This window comes from Mastigoproctus giganteus, chromosome 10, assembly GCF_048544385.1.
Source record: "Mastigoproctus giganteus isolate SK-2022 chromosome 10, ASM4854438v1, whole genome shotgun sequence".
NCBI lineage: Eukaryota > Metazoa > Arthropoda > Arachnida > Uropygi > Thelyphonidae > Mastigoproctus > Mastigoproctus giganteus.
The window spans coordinates 95,164,945-95,180,259 of NC_143584.1; the positions used below are offsets into that span (position 1 = coordinate 95,164,945).

General features: G+C 40.7%; 1 protein-coding gene across 1 annotated transcript in view; it reads left to right on the plus strand.

Annotated features, from left to right (window-relative positions):
• The first annotated feature begins 9,985 nt into the window (after nucleotides 1-9,985).
• The window catches only part of LOC150079168 (ribonuclease H2 subunit C), a 30,244-nt gene continuing 24,914 nt past the window's right edge, over nucleotides 9,986-15,315 (plus strand). The window contains exon 1 of the mRNA XM_090382819.1: nucleotides 9,986-10,657. Within this exon, the coding sequence (XP_090238945.1) occupies nucleotides 10,485-10,657 (173 nt within the window). The 5' untranslated portion in view covers nucleotides 9,986-10,484. The remainder of the gene's footprint in view (nucleotides 10,658-15,315) is intronic.

Here is a 15,315-nt window from a genome sequence, read left to right on the forward strand (position 1 = left end):
ACTGTTCAAGGTTTAGACCTAAATGGACGTCAGATGAAATTATGGGACTCTTGGCAGAGAATAAAAATTCATGGGATGCATTTAAATCATTGGGTGACACAGAAGCCTATGGTAGATATAAGCTGGTGTGTAATCAAGTCACAAAGGAGGTTAGGCAGGGAAAGGTAGATTACAAAAAAATCTTTGGGAAAGGATGCAAATAAAAACAACCAAGAGTTCTGTACTTATGTAAACTCCAGAAGAAATTAGCTGAAAATCAGATTGGTCCACTTGATATCAATGGCTCAAGTGTTGAGGACCCTGCTCTGGTAGCTGACAAACTGAATGAGTATTTTTCATCTACATTCACACAGCAGTTATTCAAGAAAGACAATGCCAGAGGTTTATCAAACTCTGGCAGGGAGCTAAATGATTTCTTAACAACAGCAAAATTGAGGAGAAATTGTTGAAGTGGAACATACGAAATGCACCTGGGGTGGATGGGATCTGTCCAGTTATATTAAATGAGGCAGAAAAGGATGTAAGCAAACGGTTAGCCATAATTATGAGAGCTTCCATGGATGGGAGATGAGCAAATGTGACCCCAATTCCGAAAGTGGAGTCAAGGGGCGACACAAGTAATTACTGAACTGTTTAATATCTATTCCGGGGAAATTCACTGAGGAACTAGATAAAGAAGCACTACAGGATCATCTAGACAAGGCTGCAGTAATAATTCAGATACAGCATGCTTTTGTTAAGGGGAAGTCTTCCCTGACCAATTTGATCGAATACTACAATGAGGTCAAAAAGGAACTGGATGCAAAACTAGCTTTGATAACATATACTTCGATTTCAGGAAAACTTTTTATACTGTTGCACATGGAAAACTACTATACACGTATGAGCAGTGTGACACTCAAGGGAAGTTGCTGCTATAGATGGATGGTTGAGTGAGAGAAATCAGAGTGGTAATCAATGGATACTGCTCTTCGTAGGCTAATAAATGATAAACCACCTGAATTGACGGAGCGACCATTACTTCAATTCTGCTAGTTTCGGGAACAGTCGCTAGATAGCGTATGCGTATTGAATTGAAGCTCCTAGAGTCTATTGCGCACATGTTTTCTCAGTTCGTTTTTCGTTGGTCCCGGTGAACTGTTGTTGTTTGTTTGTTCCTCCCCCCCCTTTCTTCATAGGCCCTAGGAACTATTCCTATGGTGCCTAATGGGAAATGCGGCCCTGCCAATGTGACTGAACATTGCACTGGTCACCCATGGGGACTAAATGCACTGCCTTAGATTTAATTTACTTTTCAAACAAGTGAGAAACCTCTCTTCCCTGTCTGTTTTTGCAGTATACATTTTACTTCCCCTATTCAAATTCAGCATCACTTATGACTGAATGACATCATGTCTCTGCCATCCCTACAGTGACGGCATTTGATGACTTCTTCAGTACACCAAATTCATCGTTTATTTAGAGTGCTTCTGCCGAGTGGCGAAGTAAGGGCAGGGTCCCAGGGACGTGTCCCCTCTCGTTTATCGGGGAATATATACCAGTTGTTTAAATTCCCTTTAGCTACAAATTTTTTTTTTTTTTTTTTAAATGTTAACATAGGATTTTATCTATTTTTGCATTGTGGCTCAGCTATTTTCAGCTGACCGCAGTTGGCAACACAGATGTTGATTTGATCGCCATTCTAGTTCGAGGCGTCACGCAGTTCGGTCATGCGAATGTTTACTTCAAAGTAATCCAGACTTTAGCTGTGTACCTGTGTCCGCCAGTCATATTATTATTATTATTAGGCATATGGTGCAAGGAAGCCACAGGCTAATGCTGCCCCAGCTAAAAAAAAATTTCCGAGTTGCCCTGAGAGAGAGAGAGAGAGAGAGAGAGAGACAGACAGAGAGAGAGAGAAGTAAAAAGGAATCACCAAGAAACAGAAGAATAATGATATCCAGCTCAGGAACCTGGGTGTGCCAAGCCAATACTCTCCTGATGTGAGCCCCTGGGGTTATGTTTGAGTGTCATATTTGTTTTGTTCTGTGCATTATTTTGTGCCTTTTTGTGCACAAACAAAGCACAAAATTGTGTCCCCCCTGTCACAAATGGTGCCCCTCCTGTCATTTTTTCCGGATCCGTCACTGCTTCTGCCATTAGCATTAGCAGAGGCATATGATGCAAGAAAGCGAGCTTATGCAGCATCAGCCAAAAAAAAAAAAAAAACCACTTCCATTTCACCCCTCCGTTCGTTCGAAATACTTGTCCAGCTGAGCCTTAAATTTATTTAGTCTATCAACTTCCACAACACATGGGATGGAATTCTGTTCCACCAACCAATACCCGCTAACTTAGGCAAATTTCCGCATATCTATCCTATATCTGTCTTTCTTCAATCTGAATTTATGCCCTCTCAGGTGATTTTTCTGAGCAAGAGGAAGAATCCCATCGGCATTGAGCATGCTGAAACCACTCAAAGCTTTATACACCTCTATCAGATCACCGCGCCAGGGCCTAGTCTCCAGACACTGTAATTTGCAAAACTTAAGCCTTTATTCGTAAGAGCAACCCTTTGTTCCATTCACTGATCTTGTTGCCCTTCTCTGTACTCGTTCCAGCAGCTCTACATCCTTCTTGAAATGAGGCCTCCAGACCTGTATACAGTAGTCAAGGTGTGGCCTGACCATTGGCTTATCAAGGGAATAAACACCTGATAATTGAGGTAGCTCTAACGCATAATTATATAGAGTAATACGCTTCACTGTTTCTGTTAGATAGCGTAGTATTGACATTTAATTAATTTAATTTATTGATCTTATTAATTTAAAATAGCATGCAACAAACTAGAGCAGCAAAGCAACGGGCACAAAGTGTCAGGAGTGCTGTGACTGCGGGAGAACTGAGGGGGGTGATTCTGATCTTATTAATTTAAAATAGCATGCAACAAACTAGAGCAGCAAAGTAACGGGCACAAAGTGTCAGGAGTGCTGTGACTGGGGGAGAACTGAGGGGGGCGATTCTCCAACGCATCACAGCCTAAAAAAATGTGCAACTTGTGAAATGTTTGCCGAACTCTCCGGAATGGAACATGATATTGCCATGGGGATGTCTTTGTGTGTGCGCGATGTAAGGACTGTAAGGAAATCAGGCGACAGCTGAGCGTTGCTATGGGCATATGAGAGTTTGAAGGACAGGGTGGATGCCCTCGAAAGATCTAAATTGAGGGCCCATCAGGCTCTCAGCTGCCCACATCAACGCCAGAGCTTGCACTTGGTCATCACGCAACACAGCGGCAAACCCCAAGGCAGAATGCGCTGGTATCACAGGAACTAGTAGTTGTTGGTGACTCTATTGTCAGGGAAACGGGAAACATGCTTTGTAAAAAGGATAGGTGGAACACGACCAGGGTATGTCTGCCAGGGGCAAAGGCTGATGACGTTGTAGAGCAGGTATCATCTTTTAAGGGCACAAAAGGTGATATAGTTGTACACGCTGGCACGAATGATATTAGGAGTAGGAGACCGGCGGAATTACTTAACAAGTACAGGCCACTGTTGAACAAAACCCGAGAATTAGGGTTGAATTTGAAAGTGTCTGCAATTCTGCCCAGACACGATAGGAGGGAGTATATGATGAGAGCCTTGTCGATCAATTCGGCCCTGGAAAGATTGTGCAAGGCCCAAGGGATAGAATTTTTTTCAGCCTGGACTACTTGTTAACAGGAGAGACTGCTTCTACAGGGATGGGATACACTTAAATAGAAAGGGTGCAAGAATATTTGCTGATGCTATCGAGGCAGTGTTAGGTGGGTCGGAAAACTGACAGCTTGGGGGATACAAGGACTAATAGTTTAACAGTAGCCGTAAGCAGAGTCGAAGGTGATTCTTGCACGACTGCTATTAGAAAAAGTAGCGACCTGGAGGGGTGTTGGGGGTTTCAGGGATGGGTATATGGGATGTGTTAGGGTAACTAGGAATAGGAATAGGAGCATGTATACCAATGCTAGACGTATAGTAAATAAATTTGATGAATTTGAAGTGTTGGTCAAGGCATCAAAGGCGGATATTGTTGGGATAGCAGAGACGTGGTGTCACACAGATATAAGGAATGCAGAACTGGAATTTGGGGAGTACAATGTGTACAGAAAGAATACATAGAATGGAATGGGAGCAGGTGTTAGAATGTTAATTAAGAAAAACATAAAATCAAAAGAAGTGCACCCAGTTGTTATAGATGAACAGTGCACTTTTGAGTCAGTTTGGTGTGACATAAGTACTGCGAAAGCAAAAATAAGAGTAGGAGAGTGTTATTGGCCTAATGACTCGAATGAATACAATGAACAATTGTACAGAGAAATAGAGTGGGCCAGTAAATCAGAATGTCTTATAACGGGGGATTTTAACTTCCCAGATATTGATTGGAACTTATGCGTTGGTCAATCACACACTAGTCAGACTTTTGTGGATTTATTGAATGATTGTTTTCTGCAGCAGCATATTCGAAAGGCAACCAGAGAGAGAGTAATACTCTTGATCTGGTTATCAGCAGTGATCATTCGTGTATTAAGAATTTGCAGATGAAGGAACCACTAGGTGGCAATGATCACAGTGTACTAATGTGGGATTTACTTAAAGATTTAAGTACCATCAGGGGTAATGGAAAGGGTTTTTGTTTCCGTAAAGGTGAGTACAGTGGTCTCAGAAAGTTTTTAAATTCTGTACAGTGGGATCAACTGACGATGTTACCAACAGTAAATTCTAATTGGGAAGCATTCAAGGAATTAATCGTGGATGTTCCTAAAAGTTTCATACCTATGAAGAAATATTGTTCAAGGTTTAGGCCTAAATGGTTGTCAAATGAACTAATGAGACTCGTAACAGGGAAGAAAAATGCATGGGATGTGTATAAATTATCAAACGACTCAGAAGCCTATGGCAGATATAAGCTAGTCTGTAATGATGTCACAAAGGAGGTCAGGCAGGGGAAGGCAGATTACGAGAAATCCTTGGCAAAAGATGATAAGAAAAACAGCAAGGATTTCTTTACTTATATCAACTCTAAAAGGAAGGGGTTGAATCTGATTGGTCCACTTGACATCGATGGTTCGACTGTTGATGATCCTGCTCAGATAGCAAACAATCTGAATGAGTATTTTGCATCTATATTCACACATGAGGAATTACTAAGGTTTGAAAATGGCAGAAGGTTATCAAATTGTATTAGCATTAGCATTAGTAGAGGCATTTGTGTTTGTGCAAGAAAGCAAGCTTATGCAGCATCAGCCAAAAAAAAAAAAAATAATAAATAAATAAATAAAAATAATAATAAATAAATAAAAAATAAACACTTCCACTTCACCCCTCTGTTCGTTCGAAATACCTGTCCAGCTGAGCCTTAAACTTATTTAGGCTATCAACTTCCACGACAAGGGATGGAAGTCTATTCCACCAACCAACCACCCGCTGGCTAAAGGCAAATTTCCGCACGTCTGTCCTACATCTGTCTTTTCTCAGTTTGAATTTATGCCCTCTCAGGTGATTATTCTGAGCAAGAGGAAGAATCCCATCAGCATTGAGCATGCTCAAACCATTCAAGGCTTTATACACCTGTATCAGATCACCTCGCCGGTGCCTAGTCTCCAGACACTGTAATTTGCAAAACTTAAAGCCTTTCTTCGTAAGAGCACCCCTTTGTTCCATTCACTAATCTTGTTGCCCTTCTCTGTACTCGTTCCAGCAGATCTACATCCTTCTTGAAATGAGGCCTCCAGACCTGTATACAGTACTGTAGGTGTGGGCTGACCATTGCCTTATACAAGGGTATAATCACCTCCTTATCCCTGCTAGAAAAATTCGTAAATATCATCGACAATACACCATGAGCTACTCTTGCAGCCCGTCTGCACTGCTCAGAAAACTTCATATCTGCCTGCACAACCACCCCCAGGTCCCTTTCAATCTCTACCACTGTCAGTGTAGTACCACAGAGATGATACGTTGCTCTGGGGTTGCTGTTTCCCATATGTAGTACTTTTCATTTGTCAATGTTAAACTTCATTTGCCACCTCGAAGCCCATCTGCTCCACCTTTCCAGATCCTGTTGCAATAGCATAGTGTTAGCAGTCTTCTTGACAACCCTGCCAACCTTCGTATCGTCTGCAAACTTGGACATTAAGCTTGATATACCATCATCAATATCATTTATAAATACAGAAAACAATAATGGACCCAATACTGAACCCTCTGGGACTCCACTAATAACATTAGTCCACGATGAGCAGTGTCCATTGATTACCAGTCTGTCTTCGCCCCCTCAACCACCCCTTTATCCTTAGCAGCAATTTGCCTCCAATGCCACACTGCTCCAATTTGTGCAGCAGTCTTCCATGTGCAACAGTATCAAAAGCCTTTCTAAGATCCAAATATATAATATCAAAGTTATTCCCTGCATCCAGTTCTTTTGTGACTGCATCATAGTACCCAATCAAATTGGTCAGGCAAGACTTCCCCTTAACAAAACCATGCTGTGTCTGAGCTATGACTGAAGTCTTGTCTAGATGATCCTGCAATGCTTCTTTAACCAGTGCCTCCATTAATTTCCCAGGAACAGAAGTTAAACTAAAAGGTCTATAATTATTTGTGTCGCCCTTTTATCCTCCTTTGTGAATTGGGGTTACATTTACACATCTCCAGTCCATGGGTACTTCCCCTGAGTCCAAGGTAGCTCTCATAATTATGGCTAAGGGTTTGCTTACTTCCTTTGCTGCTTAACCCGTGATGGTAGTTACCTCTTTGAGTAAATCCCACATGAGCACACTGTGATCACTGCCACCTAGTGGTTCCTTTATATGTAGATTCTTAATGCATGAAGAATCACTGCTGATAATCAGATCAAGAATATTACTCCGTCTAGTTGCCCCCCGAACATGCTGATGTAGAAAACAATTATACAATAAATCCATAAAAGCCTTGCTAATGTGTGAGTGACCAACCCACAAATTCCATTCAATATCTGGGAAATTAAAATCCCCCATTATAAGACTCTCTGATTTACTTGCCCACTCTATTTCCCTGTATAGTTTCTTATAGTCATCAGAGTCATTAGGCCTATAGCACACTCCTAATCTCAATTTTGATCTCCCTATGCTTCTAGTTTTTTGTGCAATGGTTATTCTATTATTCGTCTTCCTATGCTTATGTCACACGAACTGACTCGACACTACACTGTCCAGCGACGTCGACTGGCTTCACTTACCTGGATTTTTTGTGTTTCTTAACTAATATCATAATCCCTCCTCCCTTCCTATCCTTTCTGTACACAATGTACTCTCCAAATTCCAGTTCTACATTCCTTATATCTGTGTGACACCAGGTCTCTGATATCCCAACAATATCTGCCTTTGATGTTTTGAGCAATACCTGGAATTCACCAAATTTATTTACCAAACTCCTAGCATTGGTGTACACGCAAGTATACATGCACCTGTTCCTATTCTTAGCTACTCTAACACAACCCATGTGTTTACTTGTACCGCAATGATTCCCAGCAGTCTCTGAAATATCCTGCATCTTGTTTTCCAGGCTTCTGCTCATTCCAATAGAAGCAGTGCAAGAATCACTTTCATCTCTGCGGTGGCTACTGTTAATCTATTAGTACTTGTATCCCTCCAAGCTAGCAGGTTTCCGACCCACCTAACACTGCCTTGATAGCATCAGCAAATATTCTTGCATCTTTTCTAGTGTACAATCAAATATGCATGCACATGTTCTTACTCCTAAACTGCCCTTATACGCCTCTGATTGAGGTGTATAAGGGCAGTTTAGGAGTAAGAACATAAGGACAGCGTACTCAACCCATTCAAGACCTTATACACCTCTGATTGAGGTGTATAAGGTCTTGAATGGGTTGAGTACACTGAATTCTGATGGGATTCTTCCACTTGCTCAGATTACGAACCTGAGGGGGCATAAATTCAAATTGAGGAAAGACAGTTGCAGAAATTTGCCTTTAGCCAGCTGGTGGTTAATTGCTGGAACCAACTTCCATCTGTCGTTGTGGAAGTTGATAGCTTAAATAAAATCAAGGAGGAACTGGACAAACGTTTTGAGGGAATGGATGTGTGAAATTGCTTTTTTTTTTTTTGCTGATTCTACATAAGCTCATACGCTTGCTTTCTTGCATCTCATGCCTCCATTACTATTACTATTCACCTTTTCTATGATGACCCACACAAAATCTGAAATCTCCAACACCTTGCTTTCCAGGCTGCTGCATTTTTCCTTAGAAGCTGTGCAACAAGAATCACCGTCACGTCTGCCTACATCTCTTGTCAATCTATTAGTCTGTGTATCCCTCAAGCTATCAGTTTTCGAACCTAACTGCCTCGAGAGCATCAACAAATATTCTTGCTCCCGTCTATTGAAGTGTCGCCATCCTATTAAAAAGTCTTTCCTGTTAACAAGTACAGACCACGCCAAATTGATTGACATGGTTTTCAACCAATACTGCCTCCTATTGTGTCTTGTTTGAATGGAAGACCCTTTCAAAATTAATCCTAACTCGCGCCTTTTTTCCAACATTGTCTTGTACTTGTTAAGTGCAGACCTGGTCAGCCGGGTGGGTAAAGTGCCTGCCTGGCAACCCAATTTGGCTGCCTGGCAAATTTATAATGCGCACCATTCGCGGATTCGAATCCCGCCTCGGGCATGGATATTACGATGGTGCCGTACTCTCCGGTTGGACCTCACTGCCACGATACACGAAGAAAGCAGAAAAAACTAGCTCCTTCGTGTATTGCTCACATCATATGATAAAAAAAAAAAAAAAACTTGTTAAGTAAGTCCTCTGATCTCCTACTCTAAATATCATTAGTGCTAACGTATCAATGTCACCTTTTTCTCCCTTAAAAGATAATATCTGCTGTGCATCGTTATTTACTTTTTCCTCCTGGCAGACATGTTCTGATCCTGTTCTATCTATACTTGCACAATATATATTTCCCGTTTCCCTGACAATATCAACCTCCAGGAGCAAGCCAGGAGTGTGCAAAAATTTATACGCACCATTAATTAAAAACATCAGAAAATAATATTCTAAATTTCAACGAATTTTACCTTTGGCCTCCTGGAGCCTGTGTGCGTCGCACACATTGCACACGTGGACGGTGCGCCCCTACTCCTGTGGAACCAGCTCATTCTTACTAAGATATCAGAGAGTAGTAAGATATCTTACTACTCTCTGATATCTTACTAAGATAAGTAAGATATCTTACTACTCTGTGCCTTCGGTATTGCCTGATGTACATGCGTGAGTTCTGGCGTTGAGTTGGGCACCTGAGAGCTTGATGAACCTCATTTTAATTCCTTCGAGGGCATTTACTCTATTTTTCAAACTCTCATAAATAGCCATGTAAACGCTGAGTTTGCGTCTAATTTCTTCACAGTGATTAGAATCGTTAAGTTATTACAAATAAAAATGGAATATATAGGATAGTATTGAAAGACCTGCCTAAAAAGCGTTTAGGGCTAATGCCTCAGGCTGCGAGAAAGTCTAGACTATGTATAAGTTAAGTGCAAATGCCTCATTTGCCAGCCAATTCTAAATTAGCAAAATATTTGCAAAGGCGGCGTCGTTTTAAGTTATATCTCATATTGTGAATAACTTCACAACGAGTTGCCATGATATTGCGCTACTTCGAATAAGTGACGCTTCACCTACAGGAGAAGACTGATGTTACTTATTCTCAGTGGATACCACCACCCACAGAGAAGTAAGATACTCTGTGCCACCACCGTCAGGGCTAATAACCCTGAACGGAAGTACAGTACCGTGTACCTTCGGCTATCAAGTTCAAGATATACGTATATATACCATTACGATCGCAGTTTTAAATTACTTATGTCCTTTCCAAAAAAAGTAAAATTTCTTAGCAAAAAAAAAAAAAAAATGCTTAACAAGTGATTAGAACCGTTAACGCAGTGGAATAGTTGATCCCAACTATTCCACTGCGTTACTAGTTACGTGTAACGACATTCGCACCAACGTAAGTAGCGCACAGAGTAGTCTGGCACTAGCGGTACGAATAGTAAGTTGTAATTTACAAAATTACTAGCTAAATTTAAAAATAAGCTAACGAACGTGACCAACACTATTAAACTATTTGTCAAACACAATTTAATATGTTAATTAATCAAAAATACGGTAAAAAGTTTCCTATAAACTTATGCGTTCCCATGAGCTCAATATTCTTCCAATTAGATTTGTACTATTCTGCAGAGTAGTTATATACTACTCTGCGATGTATTCTGTGTACGCTATTCGTTACAAGTAAATTATTTCGTGACAGTTACTTTTCACACATATCCAATAACTTTATAGTATTAGTAACAAAGTAATAGATTCCTGATTTTTGACCGAACTGTGTCCATGGTTATCCAGTGCATCTCTTTAGACTAGGAGCAGTTTTGAGTTGTTTACTGTTGTGTTCAGTGATAAGTCTGAAGATGAGTGTGAAGTTTGAACGTGAGAAAAATTTTGTTGAAACTACAGATAATAAAATGTTCCATTTGATGCCTTGTCAGATTGATTGGAATGGCCCTGCACCTGTTTCGATGTATTTCAATCCTTTCATCAGGACACATTCAAGTGATGTTAATGTTCTTAAATGTTCATTCAGGTAAGCAAAATTTATTACTGTCACTCAGTGCTCAAATTGGAATATATTAAATTTATCATATCAGTGATGGAATAGAAAAGCTTTATTTCTCCGAAGGCATGTGCTGATTATTATAAGTAGGAATATTAAGGACATGGAGTTATATTTTGGAAGCATTATCCATTGTTTACTCAGGCTGTTTTTCTCCTAGCGATTTTACTAAATAGTTAGGGAAAGATTAAGGTTATTATTATATTAAAACCACTCTTATACCACGTGAAAATTAATAATGTAGTTTATTATGCTGTTTATAGTATGGGTCGTTTTAATATAATAATAACCTTAAGATTTTACACTAACTTTTCAGTCTACGTTATCGCACAAGGTACCGAGATGGCAATCAAATTCCGTTTATTTCCAGTCAGTAAATTTTTTGGCTAAAATTCAGAACAGGGTGTGCACTCCAAACTATAGCTTTTTTTAATTGTGTGGGTTGTTTTTAGTGTGGGGTTTCATTTTTGGCTAGTGAAAAAAGGTTAGTTTAGTTTACGCCACTAATTCGGAGCGGATTTGTTCGTTCTGACCGACTAATTCGGCTGCGCAGTGAAAAAAAGCGTATAAAAGTGCTTCACTTTGTTGACTGGTAAACTTTCCACCCTACTTTTTTTTGCCAGTCAGTGTTGGGAGGGCGTTGATTATAACCACTTGTGCTATCGCGAAGACCGTGTCGAAGGGACTAGGGTGGGGGTAATAACGGATTTTTGCCATAGCAGTGATAAATTTGCATATAATTCAATTATCACTTTCGGAGCTGTTTTTTTCTGTCGAACACCGTTTCACAATTTGCGAACTTGTGAAAATAAATATTTACATATTTGAAATAAAAATATTATAAATAAAATAAAAATTCGAACTAATGCATAAATGATGCAGTCACAGTAATTGATATGAAAATAAACTTAAATTTGCAGCCATGATAGAAAAAAAAAATTACTGGGACAAACAGTCCCTGAACCTGATTGTCCCTTTGTGGGGAAAAATGCATGCCTTCTGCTCTCCACAGCATTAGCATTAGTATTAGCATTAGTAGAGGCATTTGATGCAAGAAAGCAAGCTTATGCAGCATCAGCCAAAAAAAAAAGTAACATAAATAAATAAAAATAACCACTTCCACTTCACCCCTCTGTTCGTTCGAAATACCTGTCCAGCTGAGCCTTAAACTTATTTAGACTATCAACTTCCACGACAAGGGATGGAAGTCTGTTCCACCCACCAACCACCCGCTGGCTAAAGGCAAATTTCCGCACATCTATCCTACATCTGTCTTTCCTCAATTTGAATTTATGCCCTCTCAGGTGATTTTTCTGAGCTAGAGGAAGAATCCCATCAGCATTGAGCATGCTCAAACCATTCAAGGCTTTGTACACCTCTATCAGATCACCCCGCTGGTGCCTAGTTTCCAGACACTGTAATTTGCAAAACTTAAGCCTTTCTTCGTAAGAGAACCCCTTTGTCCCATTCACCAATCTAGTTGCCCTTCTCTGCACTCGTTCCAGCAGCTCTACATCCTTCCTGAAATGAGGCCTCCAGGCCTGTATACAGTACTCTAGGTGTGGCCTGACCATTGCCTTATACAAGGGAATAATCACCTCCTTATCCCTGCTAGAAAAATTCCTATATATCATTGACAATACACCATGAGCTACTCTTGCAGCTCGTCTGCACTGCTCAGAGAACTTCATATCTGCCTGCACCACCACCCCCAGGTCCCTTTCATTCTCTACCACTGTCAGTGTAGTACCACAGAGTTGATACGTTGCTCTGGGGTTGCTGTTTCCCATATGTAGTACTTTACATTTGTCAATGTTAAACTTCATTTGCCACCTCGAAGCCCATCTGCTCAACCTTTCCAAATCCTGTTGCAGCAGCATAGTGTCAGTAGTGTCCTTGACAACCCTCGTATCGTCTGCAAACTTGGACATTAAGCCTGATATACCATCATCAATATCATTTATAAATACAGAAAACAATAAAGGCCCCAATACTGAACCCTGAGGGACTCCACTAATAACATTAGTCCACGATGAGCAGTGTCCATTGATTACCACTCTCTGTCTTCTCCCCCTCAACCACCCCTTTATCCATAGCAGCAACTTGCCTCCAATGCCACACTGCTCCAATTTGTGCAGCAGTCTTCCATGTGCAACAGTATCAAAAGCCTTTCTAAGATCCAAGTATATAATATCAAAGTTATTCCCTGCATCCAGTTCTTTTGTGACTGCATCATAGTATCCAATCAAATTGGTCAGGCAAGACTTCCCCTTAACAAAACCATGCTGTGTCCTAGCTATAACTGAAGTCTTGTCTAGATGATCCTGCAGTGCTTCTTTCACCAGTGCCTCCATTAATTTTCCGGGAACAGAAGTTAAACTCACAGGTCTATAATTACTTGTGTCAGCCTTTGATCCCCCTTTGTGAATTGGGGTCACATTTGCACATCTCCAGTCAATGGGTACCTCCCCTGAGTCCAAGGAAGCTCTCATAATTATGGCTAAGGGTTTGCTTACCTCCTTTGCTGCCTCCTTTAATATAACTGGATAGATCCCATCCACCCCAGGTGCCTTTCTTGTGTTTATCTTCAACAATTTCTCCTCCACTTTGCTCTCAGTTATTACAAGATTCTCTAGCTTACTGCTAGATTTGAATACACCTCTGGCATTCCCCTCGCTGAATAACTCCTCATGTGTGAATGTCGATGCAAAATATTCATTTAGTTTGTTAGCTACCCGAGCAGGGTCATCAACAGTTGACCCATCGATCTCAAGTGGACCAATCTGATTCATCCCCTTCCTTCTAGAGTTTACATAAGTAAAGAACTCTTTGCTGTTTTTCTTCGCATCCCTTGCCAAGGATCTCTCGTAATCTGCCTTCGCCTGCCTAACCTCCTTTGTAACTTGGTTACAGATCAACTTGTATCTATCATAGGCGTCCGTGTCACGTGTTAATTTGTATGTATCCCATGCATTTTTCTTCTCTGCCATATGCCTCATTAGTTCATCTGACAACCATTTAGGCCTAAACCTTGAACAATATTTCTTAGTTGGTATGTAAAGCCTAGTAGCTTCCACGATAAGTTCTTTGAATGCTTCCCATTTTGAATTTGCTGTTGGCAATATCATCAGTTGATCCCACTGTATAGAATTTAAATACTGTCTCAGTCCATTGTAGTCGCCTTTACGAAAGCAATACCCCTTCCCTTTACCCCTAATGGTAGTTACCTCTTTGAGTAACTCCCACTTCAGCACACTGTGATCACTGCCACCAAGTGGTTCATTTATCTGCAGATTCTTAATGCATGAAGAATCACTACTGATAATCAAATCAAGAGTATTACTCCCTCTAGTTGCCTCCCGAACATGCTGATGTAGAAAACAATCATCCAATAAATCCACAAAAGCCTTGCTACTGTGTGAGTGACCAGCCCCCAAATTCCAGTCAATATCTGGGAAATTAAAATCCCCCATTATAAGACTCTCTGATTTACTGGCCCACTCTATTTCTCCGAACAGTTTCTTATTATACTCATCAGAGTCATTAGGCCTATAGCACACTCCTACTCTCAATTTTGATCTCCCAATGCTTATGTCACACCAAACTGACTCGACACTGCACTGTCCAGCGATGTCGACTGGCTTCACTTCCTTGGATTTTATGTGTTTTTTAACTAATAGCATAACCCCTCCTCCCTTCCTATCCTGTCTATCCTTTCTGTAGACATTGTACTCCCCAAATTCCAGTTCTGCATTTCTTATATCTGTGTGACACCACGTCTCTGAAATCCCCACAATATCTGCCTTTGATGTTTTGAGCAATACCTCAAATTCATCAAATTTATTTACTAAACTCCTAGCATTGGTGTACACACAAGTATACATGCACCTGTTCTTTTTCTTAGCTACCCTAACACAACCCATGTGTTTACTTGTACCCCAATGATTCCCAGCAGTCTCTGAAATATCCTGCATCTTATTTTCCAGGCTGCGGCTCATTCCAATAGAAGCAGTGCAAGAATCACTTTCACCTCTGCCAGTGGCTACTGTTAATCTATTAGTCCTTGTATCCCCCCAATCTAGCAGTTTTCCGACCCACCTAACATTGCCTCGATAGCATCAGCAAACATTCTTGCACCCTTTCTATTTAAGTGTATCCCATCCCTGTAGAAGCAGTCTCTCCTGTTAACAAGTACAGACCAGGCTGAAAAAAATTCTACCCCTTGAGCCCTGCACAATCTTTCCAGGGCCGAATTGATTGACAGGGCTCTCATCATATACTCCCTCCTATCGTGTCTGGGCAGAATTGCAGACACTTTCAATTTCAACCCTAATTCACGGCTTTTTTTCATCAGTGACCTGTACTTGTCAAGTAATTCCGCCGGTCTCCTACTCTTAATGTCATTAGTGCCAACGTGTACAACTATATCACCTTTTGTGCCCTTAAAAGATGATATCCGCTCTACAACGTCATCAACTTTTGCCCCTGGCAGACATACCCTGGTCCTATTCCACCTATCCTTTTTAAGGGCAAGAGTAGCGTTAAATTTCAAACTTCACTTTTAACTGTGTCACTTTCTGCATTTGCAAGTTGGTGCATCAAAATTTTGAAGCCCCCCTCCAAAGGCA